The 15,899-nt window shown below is 37.9% G+C and overlaps 1 protein-coding gene across 1 annotated transcript in view; it reads left to right on the top strand.

The window, feature by feature from the left end:
• The first annotated feature begins 2,083 nt into the window (after positions 1-2,083).
• The window catches only part of LOC126474628 (meiosis-specific with OB domain-containing protein), a 236,203-nt gene continuing 222,387 nt past the window's right edge, over positions 2,084-15,899 (top strand). Inside the window, exons 1-3 of the mRNA XM_050102107.1 lie at positions 2,084-2,204; positions 2,303-2,437; positions 2,569-2,641. Of these exons, the coding sequence (XP_049958064.1) occupies positions 2,084-2,204; positions 2,303-2,437; positions 2,569-2,641 (329 nt within the window). The remainder of the gene's footprint in view (positions 2,205-2,302; positions 2,438-2,568; positions 2,642-15,899) is intronic.

The following is a 15,899-nucleotide window of genomic DNA, read 5'->3' as shown; positions in this document are numbered from 1 at the left end:
ATAAGAGGTATAGCTAATGATTGGTTTCGATCATATCTAGCAGATAGGGTACAAACAGTAGAGATAACATATACTTCAAATAGATCTAAGCATTTAGTAAAACATTTATCACAACTAAAATACATTAATATAGGGGTGACTGATAATGAGGTACGAGTGCTCAGTGTGACATTACATTATTTAATAAGTTATGTGTAAAAAAGTATTGTATACCAGGAATAAATCTAATGATTGTCTCTAACTAGAAGTCTGTAAATATATGTGTAAACGAATTAGCTTATTTTAAATTGATCTAAACTTACAAATACTTTGACATGTCCTATGTCCTTGTGAAAAGATATCTTTGGATGAATAAAGCTACTACTACTACTACTACTACTGCTACTACTACTTAGACGTGACTGTGGTGTATGCTTCCTTCAAGTATGAAGAAGTGAAAGTACAATATAATGGCTATTACCTTCTTGTAATATAGGACAAAACTTTCAAGAAACAATTAAAATTGTAACAATATAGTTGTAAAAATTACTTGTAAAAATATATGCTGACCTGTCTAATACCATATGTGCAAATTGTACGATATTATTATTATTTGCATCAAAACAATACAATAAAACACAATGGGTAACACTATTAACCCTAAAATGATATGCAGATATTTTTCATAATTATTGTTAGATTATATCTTCAATGGTGAAGCTTAGCATTGCCTTCTCTGAGGCTCCCCTTAAGCAGTTAGCGCGGGTTTTGAAAATCCATATCGTACTTGTTGTGTCGTATAGCGGCTCCTAGTGAACTGCAACCACTGCACGCTGCCCAAAGAACACCGAAAACAAAACAAAAATGATACAGCACAAAAAATATTTGTACTAACATATCATATGCATATCATATACGAGACGCAAGTGTGTACTTGTGTACTGCTGAAGGCATACCCTCTAACACAACATGAATTAACATTACATTTACTCATTTATAGACGATAAGTGCACAGTAACTTTGCGTCTATGACTTGGGAAAATCCCGAATTGAATTCCGCAAGTTATATTCTTACACAGTATGAATATTTGCTTTTTAAACTCCGATGGATATGCTGAAACGGAATTACTTAGTGAAATTCTACGAATTTACATCGAAGATCTTCGTTACCGTTATTGAAAATTTTGAAACGGTTATGCCAGTTATCAGTTGCATTCTTTCGAATGTTAGGCTACCGTTCGTTATTACTCAAAACATCCTATCGATAACCGTATTAGTCGTTATTGGAAGCGAGAGATCAACGTAGTGCTAAGGTGGCGTAAGCGCTAAATTCAAACTGATGTTCGAAAATAAAATATTTGTAAGGCATTATCGACGGTAGATAAATAGAGTTGTAACTTCGTTGCCAAATTACTCGCAACGGAGTTTAAAAGAAAACGAACCAGAAATATCAAGAACTGTTTTTAGCTGTGGTAAATTGAATATGATAGCATCATTTGTATTTGTAGCTACTTTCATTTCTTAAAAAACTATATTTACAATTGTTTTGGACCTTGATTGTCAGTTTAAGGCAAGACTCATGCTCGTTTTTCAGTTTTTGTATGAGATACCTGTAATATGCTGGTACTTGATCAGAAAAATACATAATTTTTGTTGCATAATTATCTGTTTGTATGCAGATAGTTTGCTTGAGTTGCACTGATTCATCCATTTAGAACTCGTTATTCGTTTGACAAAGTAAATGGTCTAACATATAGGCCACTGTAGACGCCAAATTACCATCACGATGACGCTGATCAGTAGTTTAAGGAGGGCGTGAAACCAAGTTTACAGATATTGATATTACATCCTTTAGTAATAGTAATTTATATGTATTGAAAACTTTGTGATGTACAAATAATTGCCAGTCACTGACAATAACTAATTTAAATGATGACTGTTACAGAAACTCCTTTTTATTTACTATACAGTACGCCTTTACTCGTAATTTTTAAGTTAGCAATAGTGTGGAGTGAATGATGTCTTTTATCTATCTGACTTACTGCAGTGTAACACCAACTCCAAATAATGAAAAGATCGCTTATTCCTTTTAAACAGTTATAAGATGGCATCAGGTGCTGGCATTAAAAGATTACCAATTGAAGCCTTAGGACCCGGGACAAGTAATTACTTTGTAGTTGGAATAATAATAGCGAAGCAGAATCCAAGAAAAATACAAAGTCGAGGTAGCCTGTTCATTTTCAGAATATTTATCTGTTTTCATCACTTGTAGTGAAATGGCATGATTAATGTAGTACCTTTTTTGTTTACTTAAATCATACAGTCGGTTCTTCAGAAGAAAGAGGCGTGTGCAGTTTCACAATAAGAGATTCACCATACAATTTTATAAATGTTAACTGTTGGGGGTCATTACATTTCATTGAGACAGAAATGGAGAACTACAACATTGGTGATGTTGGTATGTGATCACTAAGTACTTAACAAATTGTAATTATCCGCTTATTTATGAAAATATTTGTGTAACATACCGTAGTTCAACTATTGTGTGTTTTTGTTACTTAACTAGCACCTTTGACTTATTTTCCATAGTTGAAATCAGCAATGCCAGGGTTACACACCGTAAGCCAGATCAAGATGAGAAATTTAGTCCTACTGTGACAAGGTATGATAATTACCAATCATTTTAGTCATTGTTTTCTTAAATTATGTCTAGCTAACTTCAGGCTTAAATAACTGCTTCTACAGATACTCAGTTTTTATTGTGTTACCACAGTAATATAGAATCTGATTCAAAGCATTTGCTTGTCTAATTTGTATATGTGAACCAAACATTGCCAGAGGCTGAGACTGGAGGAATTATTATTTTGTAAATGCAGGTGTTTCCTCAGGTACTGACTACCTCAGAAACTAAAATATGAAAGGGAGATGATGTCTAAATAACTTAGAAAGCAAGATTGAAATGGTATAATTCATGAGACTGAATTGAGATCTCTTTAAAATGTCTACTTGACATGCAGTTCCACACTTCCTGGAAGATTTGCTAAGGATAGCTTATAATTTCACCTAATTTCAGCATGAGGGAATGGCAGTGCAATTGTTGCACATTCGTAGGAACACCTGAAATATACTGTTTGGGTAGTGATGGATTAAACTGTGAAGAACTTAGTTTCCTATACTCTGAGTTTCGCATACTCAGAGTATAGGTCAAGTATTTCATGGAGCTGGTTTTCCGTTTGTTACATATGCAAAAGTTGTATACCAGTCTGATTTATTTATGTGTTTATTCATTCATTCAGGGATCATCTCACAGTCCTCAAACAAGAAAAATTCCAATGTATTATATAACCATTCACAATGAGATGTTACAATAACAGAAAAGACAACCTTTTATCAAAGTACCATGTACAGACTAACCTTACTTAAAATTACTTAAAATCTACCCAATCCTTGTACTGGTCGTGCCTTCGTACAACTCATACCACACTTCTCAAGCTGACTACCAGAATAACAGGTCCTTTTCGACCAATACAGCAGGTTACTGTTCGTGCCTTATTTCCACCAAACCAAATCAACTTAGCTTCACAACACAGTTCTACAAGGTTCTAGAATAAGATCCTTCATTGGGTGAAACTGAAATCAGTGCCCTCGTTTTCAATGACCAAAAGTTTCAGAAGTTCCAAAAGCGACATACCATCATTCTACACAAGACAGCTACCATTGCGTGCTGTCTTCTTCCTCCGAACTAGCAAAAGTGTGAGCATGTGCCTGCCTTCACACACACATACTCCCCTCCTCCCAGCAGCCACACCAAAGCCATCCACTCGCTAGTTGTTATGCTTCCAACCCTTCTGCATGTAAAGAGCCACTTCTCCTTGCCCGCTTGCGCCCCCTCTCTCTCGCTGGCATCTCATGCTTCATCCATACTATCAAAAACATGCTATGAAGACAAACCTGTCAACTGATCCCAGCAGAAATCTCGAACCATCTAACTTTGTTCAACAAGATGATTTTTCACGCTTTCCACTACTGTGTCATATCCAACATTCATAACAGGAAAACAATATTATTATACTTCATCCTCCTGTTACACTAAAAGCTGTTCTTTTTAACGCCTGCACATGTTTCATCGTAATACTGAACATGTTTCATCATAATACAGTGTCATCATAATACAATAGTAATAAACAGTTCAAAGATATATATACATAGAATATATAAGGATGTTTTTATAAAGATATTACAGGGGCCAGTTGTGGGTACTGCTGAAGGTATCATACTGGTATCTGCCTGAAATGGTTTAAGAAACCCACAGAAAAACTAAACAGGATGGTTGAACAGAGCAAACTACAGCCTCTTGAATATGAGGTCAGTGTTTTGACACCTGCACTACCTCATTTAGTAGGTCCTTATTGTACAATATGGTTTAGATTATAAACAATTTGTCCAAAATAACTTATAATGTATAAAAAAAAAATTAAAAAGAAAGTTCCACTGTCTGATACCATCTCCCCACACCATCACTGCACACATTATACACATCCGCTGGTGGCTCCAGGACCACAAATATGTGCTATACCCCATGCAGTCCCTTCATTTCATTCATAAATTTGACTAAAAGTCCATAAACATCCTATTATACCCCAAGCAAATCGCCACACCCTTCCTTCAGACCATCTAGGAAACTGGTAAGCCAACATCCCCTTTATGAATGAAATGCTGATTGCAGGAGAATAAGACATTAGTGTCATGCACTACATATCATGAGCACATCATTTTCTTATAAAAGTAGTATATTTTGATTCTGTATTCTAATACAGAGGGTGTTGTAGTTGTCCTATTTTGTTATTAACCAGAATCTGAGTCCTGTAAGTAATCTTTAATTGTGTAGTATGCATTGTTTATGAAGTATGTTTTAGGTGCCTTTTTAAATAGATGTATTTTCATTTTGTCATATTCTTGGGCTGTTCATTAAACAATTTTACTTCCTGATAGAAAATGCCTTTTTGAGTTTGTTGTTTATTTTTCCTTGATAAATACAAGTCTAAATTGGCTCTTGTCCCAGGACTACGAACATGTGATTCCCCTTCCAATCATGTACCGAGCGAGATGGCTACACTGGTCTTAATGTGCTGGACTTGCATTCAGGAGAACCAGCGTTTATTCCCTATATGGCCATCCTGACTTGGGTTTTCTATGGTTTCCCCAAGTTTCTAAGGTGAATGCTGGGATGGTTCCTTTGATTAGGCTGTGGCTGACTTCCTGCCCTGTGCCTATTCTCATCTAATCCTATCCTACTTTGTTAACATATATAGTGAATCATTTAAAACGTGCTCTGCAATTATTGCGGGAATGGAAAGTGCTATTCATGTGCAGTTTTTCCACAGTGGGTTGGTAGTCAGGAACCTGTATTGTTAGCCAATCAGCAGATTGTAATAATATTTAGAAAGTGTTTTTTTTATGTAAACATACACTTTTTAAATTAAACAATTCCTGTGTCCTTGGAGCAATGCCTATTGGCATTAACAGACTCAAAGTAGTGTAAATTAGAATGTCAGTGGTGTTTGTTGCAGGATTCTAATGTGAGTTGTTTATGAGATATTGTATTTTGAAAAGTTCCCATACTGACACCTGTTCAATACCTGTGATAGCACACTAAAGAGCAACACCAGTGGATACACTATTAAAGTGAACTGTGACCAGTAATAAGACAATTGACCATCACAAGTTGTGTTCAAACAACACATGCTTCCAGTATGGTATGGAATGCTGCTGCACATTTACTAGCATTTCAGTGGAAATGTCCAAGCATTTTGCAGTAATACATCATTGTATGTCATTGGACGTAGTTGGTATGTCCTTGTGGGTAGCATCTTTCAGCTTTCCCTACAGAAAGTCTACAGGCATCAGTCTGGGGAACAGGTCAGCCAAAGTACAGATTCTCTATGTCCATCCCAACATTTTGGAAACAATTCATGAAGACATGCTGTAGTACTTTGTGCATTATGGACTGGAAAGCCATCATGTAGGTACCACAAGCTCCTCCTAGTCTGCAGAGGAACGTTTTCTAGCATCCTTGAAAGATCATCTGTTAGGGAGGCTGTGAAACTTGTGCACATTCAGTGTTCTGTCTATGAAAAATGGGCCAATGAGCTGATGGTTTGCTATCCCAGACCACTAATTTGAACTCCATGGGCACTGATGTTCCATCCAAAAAAGCCAATAGACCAATAGTGCATGTTTTGGTGGTTTACCTGGCCATGTTTGGTAAATGTGGCTTCATCACTAAACAATATATATGATACATCTGGAATATCCTGTCTTAATACTCATGTACAGAAGTTAGCACAATTCTTGTAATCATTTCCATGCAGCTCTTAATGGAGAGAGATGTGATAGCGATGGAACCTATGTGGATGGAGAATGCTTAGGACACTTGCGTGACTCACACCACTTCCTCATGCACTTGCATGGAGCTAACATGCAGATCAACTGCAACAGCAACTAGAACATTAATTTCCCACTCTTCTGTCACATCTGTTTCCTTCTGCTACATTGTCTAGGTGTTACACTTCAATGTTCACATAATTGGTTGAAGAGGTTGATAAATAATTGTCAAGATGGTTGACATCTCTTGAGATATATGCCACATGTACCGTACAAGAACAAACTGCAGTCTTCCTACACTCTCCACACACAATGAGCAATTCAGCTTTGTTAAATCCCATCATCCACTCATGACCTTCTGCTTCGACAGTCACACAGTAACTGACTAGCAATTCGCATTGTACTTAAGAAATGCACAACCACACTGTAAGCAAACATAACAACATTGTACCTAGCTACTTCGTAAGTTAAATGGCACAAACAAGTGTTGCTATGGAAACTTATTACAATACGCTATCTCATAAATGACTTGCACTGGAATCCTGCAACAAACACCACTGACATTCTAATTTACCCAACTTTTAGGTTGTTAATGACAGTAGGCATTGTTCCATTTAAAAATGTTTATGTTTGCACAAAAAAATACACTTTCGAAGTATTATTTCAATTAAGATTAAGGACTAACACTGCGAGCCTCTGACTACCAACTCATTCTATGAAAACTGGATACAATAGCACTTTCCATTTCCACAATATTTGCAGTGCAAGTTTTAGGTGATTCATCCCGTATATATAATTTCTACAGTGTATCTTGCATGTCTGATATTGTTGTGCTAAATGGCCTGTGGATAAATAAATAATAAACGGTCTATAGAGCTGTTTGTGAAATACTGATATGCACAACAGATTGGTACATATGCTGACTTGGTACAGTAAGGATACAAATTTTTAAAATAGTTCTTTACAATGAACCCCAATCACTACTTTCAGTTATTCTTATGGTGCAGTTCTAAAAGTTGAAAATTATGTCCATGATTTGAGCCTCTGCTCTCCAGAAAAGAATTACTTAGTTAAAAACTGAGTGGTAATAGGAATCATACATCACCACAAGACATTGGCTGTTACAAATTTGATGGTAGGACTTGAAGAGCATAATGTGCTGATGACATTCTTTTTGCCAGTGTCTTTGTGTGTTCATTCCATATTAACTGACAATCAATATTCATACCAAAAACCTTTTTATTCATTCCAAAAATGTTTTGTAACACAATCTAAGTTTTATTGTCTGTGCTTAATATGACTGAGTTGTTCTTCCTTTTTTACTGAAATGTATGCTATTTAGTTTATTTAGGTTCTTTGTTAATTTATTACATACTGTCCAATTGGAAAAATCCTGGACAGTTTCATTTACTTTCTCTATTAGGAGTTATCAGTGACTGTGATGTTACTGTAATCGGTGCAGATAACTTTTTCTCCATGTCTTATGCTGTGTGTAAAGTCATTTATATACATTAAGTACAGAGTTGCGCCATTCTACCCCAGAAAAACCATTTTTCCAACAATTGTTTTATTAAAAATTTATCATGAGCATACATGTGAATGTGTTTGACTCTGTTTTCCAGCTAAGACTGGAACCATTCACTTGCTATTTCTCTTACTCCTATTGCTTCTAGTTTTGTTTGGCAGAGTTGTATAGTCAGCAGGGTTGAAAGCGTTGGACAAGACACAGTACTTCTGAGTTAACCGAAGAAAACCATTTCAAACATATGTACAACACTGAAAGAAAATTTCATGCTTCCCCCACATCACTTAGCACTCTCCCAACAGACACAAATGTACATGGGAATTTGAAGTCTACAATAAACTCAAGGGTAGAGATCTACTGAGCATGGAGATGAGTTCACTGAAGTGAAAACTACAGGATCTCCTGGTGGAAAAATGCTGTTACTCGAAGCTGAGGAATTCATGAGTGATGAGATGATCGTTTTAACAATGTGAGAATTTGATATCATAATGTTGTGTATAATATTGTATCTATGAAATAAGGCCTGGAAAATTTAGATACTATGTATTGGTTGTTGTTGTTGTGGTCTTCAGTCCTGAGACTGGTTTGATGCAGTTCTCCATGCTACTCTATCCTGTGCAAGCTTCTTCATCTCCCAGTACCTACTGCAGCCTACATCCTTCTGAATCTGCTTAGTGTATTCATCTCTTGGTCTCCCTGTATGATTTTTACCCTCCACACTGCCCTCCAGTACTAAATTGGTGATCCCTTGATGCCTCAGAACATGTCCTACCAACCGATCCCTTCTTCTAGTCAAGTTGTGCCACAATCTCCTCTTCTCCCCAATCCTATTTAATACCTCCTCATTAGTTATGTGATCTACCCATCTGATCTTCAGCATTCTTCTGTAGCACCACATTTCAATAGCTTCTATTCTCTTCTTGTCTAAACTATTTATCGTCCATATTTCACTTCCATACATGGCTACACTCCATAAAATACTTCCAGAAATGACTTCCTTTCTCTTAAATCTATACTCGATGTTAACAAATTTCTCTTCTTCAGAAACGCTTTCCTTGCCATTGCCAGTCTACATTTTATATCCTCTCTACTTCGACCATCATCAGTTATTTTGCTCCCCAAATAGCAAAACTCCTTCACTACTTTAAGTGTCTCATTTCCTACTCTAATTCCCTCAGCATCACCTGACTTAATTCGACTACATTACATTATCCTCGTTTTGCTTTTGTTGATGTTCATCTTATATCCTCCTTTCAAGACACTGTCCATTCCGTTCAACTGCTCTTCCAATTCCTTTGCTGTCTCTGACAGAATTACAATGTCATCGGCAAATCTCAAAGTTTTTATTTCTTTTCCATGGATTTTAATACTTACTCCAAACTTTTCTTTTGTTTCCTTTACTGCTTGCTCAATATACAGATTGAATAACATCAGGGAGAGGCTACAACCCTGTCTCACTCCCTTCCCAACCACTGCTTCCCTTTCATGTCCCTCGACTCTTATAACTGCCATCTGGTTTCTGTACAAATTGTAAATAGCCTTTCACTCCCTGTATTTTACCCCTGCCACCTTCAAAATTTGAAAGAGAGTATTCCTGTCAACATTGTCAAAAGCTTTCTCTTAGTCTACAAATGCTAGAAACGTAGGTTTGCCTTTCCTTAATCTATTTTCTAAGATAAGTCATAGGGTCAGTATTGCCTCACGTGTTCCAACATTTCTACAGAATCCAAACTGACCTTCCCCGAGGTCAGCTTCTATCAGTTTTTCCATTCGTCTGTACAGAATTTGCATTAGTATTTTGCAGCTGTGACTTATTAAACTGATAGTTCGGTAATTTTCACATCTGTCAACACCTGCTTTCTTTGGGATTGGAATTATTATATTCTTCTTGAAGTCTGAAGGAATTTCTCCTGTCTCATACATCTTGCTCACCAGATGGTAGAGTTTTGTCAGGACTGGCTCTCCCAAGGCTGTCAGTAGTTCTAATGGAATGTTGTCTACTCCCGGGGTCTTGTTTCGACTTAGGTCTTTCAGTGCTCAGTCAAACTTTTCATGCAGTATCATATCTCCCATTTTATCTTCATCTACCCCCTCTTCCATTTCCATAATATTGTCCTCAAGAACATCGCCCCTGTATAGACCCTCTATATACTCCTTCCACCTTTCTGCTTTCTATCTTTGCTTAGAACTGGGTTTCCATCTGAGCTTTTGATATTCATGCAAGTGATTCTCTTTTCTCCAAAGGTCTCTTTAATTTTCCTGTAAGCAGTATCTATCTTACCTCTCGTGAGATAAACCTCCTTACATTTGTCGTTTAGCCATCCCTGCTTAGCCATTTTGCACTTCCTGTCGATTTCATTTTTGAGAAGTTTGTAATCCTTTTTGCCTGCTTCACTTACTGCATTTTTGTATTTTCTCCTTTCATCAATTAAATTCAGTATCTCTTCTGTTATCCAAGGATTTCTACTAGCCCTCGTCTTTTTACCAACTTGATCCTCTGCTGCCTTCACTATTTCATTCCTCAGAGCTACCCATTCTTCTTCTACTGTATTTCTTTCCCCCATTCCTGTCAATTGTTCCCTTATGCTCTCCCTGAAACTCTGTACAACCTCTGGTTCTTTCAGTTTATCCAGATCCCATCTCCTTAAATTCCCACCTTTTTGCAGTTTCTTCAGTTTTAATCTACAGTTCATAACCAATAGATTGTGGTCAGAGTCCACATCTGCCCCTGGAAATGTCTTACAATTTAAAATCTGGTTCCTAAATCTCTGTCTTACCATTATATAATCTATCTGAAACCTTCTAGTATCTCCAGGGTTCTTCCATGTATACAACCTTCTTTCATGATTCTTGAACCAAGCTATGATTAAGTTATGCTCTGTGCAAAATTCTACCAGGCGGCTTCCTCTTGCATTTCTTAGCCCCAATCCATATTCACCTACTGCGTTTTATGTATTGGTATATTACGAGAAAAACAATTTAATAATATTATTGTGTTAAACATAAAGATGTGCTGGTAAAATTAGTGTTAGAAAATTGTGTAACTGTGTACACCAAAAGCAAAGAAATGATATCTCTCTTGTACAATACGATCAGATGATCTGTAAAATGTATGTCATGAGACGAATAAAATACAGATACAAAGACTAAGAATATGCCTGTAACATAGGCATTTTTGTTAAGAACATCAACCACCACTTTTGTGAACTGTGTAATGGCCACTATTATGCTTCTACTTCAGAAACAAACCTTTATTTAATATTTTTTCAGTTGACTCATTAATCTATCTTTCATTATTAATGTAATCATTTTTAGAATACTGACAGTGCTGAGCCTATACTCTTTGCATTACCTTTCTTTAATAAGGTAACAGTTGGTGCATGCCTAGAGAACTAAGAAAAAAATACATGAAGTAAAGGACTCATTTATTACGTTTGTTAATGGGTTTGTACACTGCCTATGCACTCCTTCAGAGCAGAGACTGGAACATCATTTGTTCCTGCTGACTTCTTTATCTTTTTAAATTCTGTATTGTCTTATTGCCTTCAAGCTCATGGTCATTTACAAAACTTGCCACTTCCTGAGGATCTTCTGTTTGGTCTTCCATTTGCATGTTATTATACTTGTTTCCAGTTTCATGTTTTTTTTTATTTTCTGCATTATGCATTATTTTGTCATAATCAGTTGATCCCTGATTTGATTTGCCAGTGCCCTAGAAAAAATACGTATTGTGTGTTCCGAGACGCTCCTTTTATGGGCCTGTAGTTTTGTGCATTTTACCAGACATATCCTTAGCTTTATTATCTAACAGTAATGATCAGAAAGGCCAAGCTCCTATATAAGTACTTTACAATTTTCCCTGTCAATGTTTGTCAATACATGGTCTAAGACTGACAATGAACTTTTTGATAGCCTAGTATCAGTTTTTATAATTTGTGCCAAGCCATATATTTTCACATATTTAGAAAGTTATTACTAAATTCATTTGAGGGCTGAGCCTGTACTTCAGTTAATTTGTTGAAGAAAGTACACAGTACCACTAGGTGAGTGGTACAAGCACAGAATGATTAACTTTTTCGTGGATTTCTAGCTTTGTTAATTCAACAGCTGCCAATTCCAAACCTGTTTCTACACTATTTGTGTCTGGACTGTTAACCCTGGAGTTTGGTCCCTTTACTCCCCAACCTAGCCATCACTAATTGTGATCAGATCTTCACTAGCTTTAAAATGTGAGCCATTTGTGACGTACATACATAATCCCCCATCCTTTAAGGTACCAGTAGCCCTACAGTAGCAACTTGCACGTACTTGTGATGATAGCACTATATGTTGTACTTCAGTTTCTCTAGAGCTGTGCTCTATAAGGCGTACCACTGTGCTCTTCAAAGACTTCAATTCAACTTCAAGCTGGTGTACTTAATTTTTAATAAAATCCTTGTTTGATGAAGAATATAATTCTGAGCAAATTTTGGTTGTGTTTGTCCTTATGATTTCCTTCCCTCTCTGATAATCCTGTAACTGGTGAGTGTGTACTCTGGTATGGTGCATTCTATCTTCCGTGTACACAGCGAAGAAATCTCTAAACAGATTGAAACACTTTTAAGGGAAGGGAAACTGTTCTCATGATTAGTCCTAAAAAAGGTGTAGTCCTACACACAAAAGGGTCTGGTCCTTCACACTATGACAGGTATTTGGCCATCTGGCCCCATACCAACCTGCTATACTCACTAATTAGCTCCATTAACCTCTCCATCTCAGTCCTTTTGAGATGCAGACTGTAGACCCCCTACTGATAGTCCCCACCAGCACCAGTGCAATGTGTACTGAGTCAGCAACCATCTATACCATTCCAGCTCTGCATTAACTCACCATAGGGCATTGCCAAGATGAGGCTGATAACACTGTCAGAACAGCTGAGCTAGGCACACTTTGGTGCTACCAGTACGGGGAACTGTCTTGCTCAGGTCACCACCTATGTTGCACACTCCATTGCTGTCCAAGCTTTTCCCTCCCCCCCACCCTCAACTAACATTATCTGATCATCTTCCATGGATTTTTTACACAAACACCCTAAACCTCAATCACCTGATTCAGTCCAGCACTGGGCTTGAAAACATTGGTGACCTGATACTCTTCCTCTGATTTCTCTTGTAACTGAGAGCCTACAATTCTACCATGACTGCTGCCTAGCAGCAGTACTGTCATATCCTTAAAATTAGTGGTATTCATAGCTTTCCTAATCGTGGGCAGAGTCTGTTGCACATTTCCCACTCTTACACCATCGTGAGGCTCCTCTCCCGACAAATATGATGAAATTATTGGTGTGTATGTGAGACAGTGGCTAATGTTTACTGTATAACGTGTCATCTAGCAAATAGCTACCAGACAGTTATGTGAATTAACTGTGCAAGCTACTGAAGGAAGTGAAAGAGGTAAGGTTGTTTGTTGAGCAGTAGGTATTCCATGATCAGTAAGCACTACAGGTCCATGATAAAAGTCTCTAAATACAAATTGTATGGTCTTTCACTTTATTGGAAGTTACCATTCTGAAAAGCCAATTTAAAAATTTTGTATAGTAGGGAACAGATAAACAGTAGTGCATTGACTTTGCCCCAGATCTGTTGCATTAGTTATATAACATATTTTGATCATCATTCATTCATTCACTCACACATTGTGAAATAGAAGTGTCAGGTATGTGGTACGAGTTGAGTTACACATTGACAACTGTAAATTATATGTACGTAAATTATTTCAACTCATAGTATTGTCATTATGAATTGCTGAGTTCATTGTAAATTCACTGTTGTTATTTACCAGTAGTATATGTTTTGAAAATACATGTAAGAATCCTTAGGTACCTGAAGAGGCTTCTTCAAGAGTTTTGGTTACCAACTTTACATGATATTGCTACTACACACTTGTGTAGGATAAATACTTTTTTTACTTTAGTTGCAATATTCCAGAAGATTATGGCACAGGATAGAACTGAGTGTAAGTGTAAAAGTATGCAACTGATCCTGTCTGCAGGTCAACATAGAGAGGGAGAGAGGTTTCCGAGTGTAAAACCGACAGAACTGAGCATTTTGCTTGTCTTATTCATGTATTATCCATCTGGATACCCAGAAATTCACACAGGAAACCTCATCCAGTATAAGCCAATTGATATCTACTTCTGAGGCCTGTAAGTTGTTTTTATTTGTTTGGAATTGATCAATATGAGTTCTTGCAAGATTAGGGTTAGCTTAAGCACTTGCCTATCAACCAATTCAAAGCCTAGTCATTATTATCCTGGCAGTGTCTGGTATGAATGTGTTTGGGATCTTTATTGATATATGTGTGTCATCTGTTTCTTTAATTGTGATATTCCTGCCACCCTTGTTAAATCCTTGTTTTACCCACCTCATCGCTGTTAAGACTCACTGTGGGTGATGCACTCTGTAGTAACTGATGATTCCCAGGCTGAACTTAAGAATGCTTTACTCATGGCATAAGTTCACAGTAAAGTTTGGTACAGATTGCAACTAAAAGATTGTTTGTGAGCATTGAGAATAACAGAAACGAAGTTCACTGTCGTAATACCAGTTCTGAAGGAAACCTCATCCTGAGTGGCTGTAGAGCGGCTTCCAGAAGGGCGTGTGGTGTGGACTGCTGCAGAGCAGTGCGGAGGTGGTGTGGTGTAGAGTAGAGCATCCAGGCTGGTCTCAGCCTGGGCTGTGGGCTATGAGTGTAGCTGGCTCCTGGCCCGGGACTGAATAAGCAGTTGAGTGCTGCCACTGCAGGTTGTGCTTCGCCTTAAGTATCTGGCAGGTGGAACTATGTTCATGACTATGTGACATACTTGTTCCCTTGATACCAGTGCTGTCAGCTTTCTGATGGGTGCACTTTTTGGAAGTGTGGGTGATGTCCCCTGGTGGAACCTGTAACAAACAGTGAGTGAACCAACTGTTTGTACACAGTATTGCGTCCACAGTGCATGATACCCTGGTAGTATTTGTAAATAGTCTCTGGCCTTTGGGCCAAGGGTAAGCAACCCACAGAGTGAAGACATTGTGCTGGAAGCATATACTACAGTCCTAATTTACTGAATGATTCATAGGTTTATTTTTAATTCTAAATTCTAGTTGCAGAATTTCAAAGAGAATATATGTGTAATTCATAGGGAAGCTGTTATAGACTATGAGCTCATTATGTCAGATCACTGAACATCCTCTAAGCTTGTCAGTTGGGTTCATATTAACTCCGTGCATGAGCCCAGAGATGCTGTGTTGCAGAAAGGCACAACAAAAAGACTGTCAGAAGTTAGCATTTGCCCAACAATGCCTTTGTCAAAAATAGACAACATACGCACATGCACACACACACATGCAAATGCAACTCGCACACACACACACACACACACACACACACACACACACACACACAGTCCAGGCAGCAGGAGCCACACTGTGAGCAGCGGGGCATTATGGGGAAGACAACTGGCTGGGGGTAAGGAGGAGGCTGGGGCAGGGAGAGGGAGGGATACTAGGATAGGGGTGGCGGGTGAAAGAGTGGGGCAGCAAGGTGCAGTCAGGAGGTTAGACAATGAGGGAGATGGGGGGGGTTTGCAGAAAAGGAGAGACTCTGCCCATGATTAGGAAGTCAATGAATACCACTAATTTTAAGGAGATGACAGTACTGCTGCTAGGCGGCAGTATTGGTAGAAGTGTAGGCTCTCAGTTACAAGAGAAATTGCAGGAAGAGTATCAGGACACCAACATTTTCAAGCCCAATGCTCGGCTGAATCATGTGATTCAGATTTAGAGTGTTTGTGTAAGAAATCCATGGAATATGATCAGATAGTGTTGGTTGGGGGTGGAGGAAAGGGAACAGCTTGGACAGCGATGGACTGTGCAACATAGTTGGTGACCTGAGCAAGACAGTTCCCCTTAGTGGTAGCACCAAAGAGTGCCTAGCTGAGTTGTTCTGACAGTGTTATCAGCCTCATCTTGGCAGTGCTGTATGATGAGTC

This window comes from Schistocerca serialis, chromosome 4, assembly GCF_023864345.2.
Source record: "Schistocerca serialis cubense isolate TAMUIC-IGC-003099 chromosome 4, iqSchSeri2.2, whole genome shotgun sequence".
Lineage (NCBI taxonomy): Eukaryota > Metazoa > Arthropoda > Insecta > Orthoptera > Acrididae > Schistocerca > Schistocerca serialis.
Note: the sequence above shows the minus strand (reverse complement) of the source record. Positions and strands in the feature narration are given on the sequence as shown.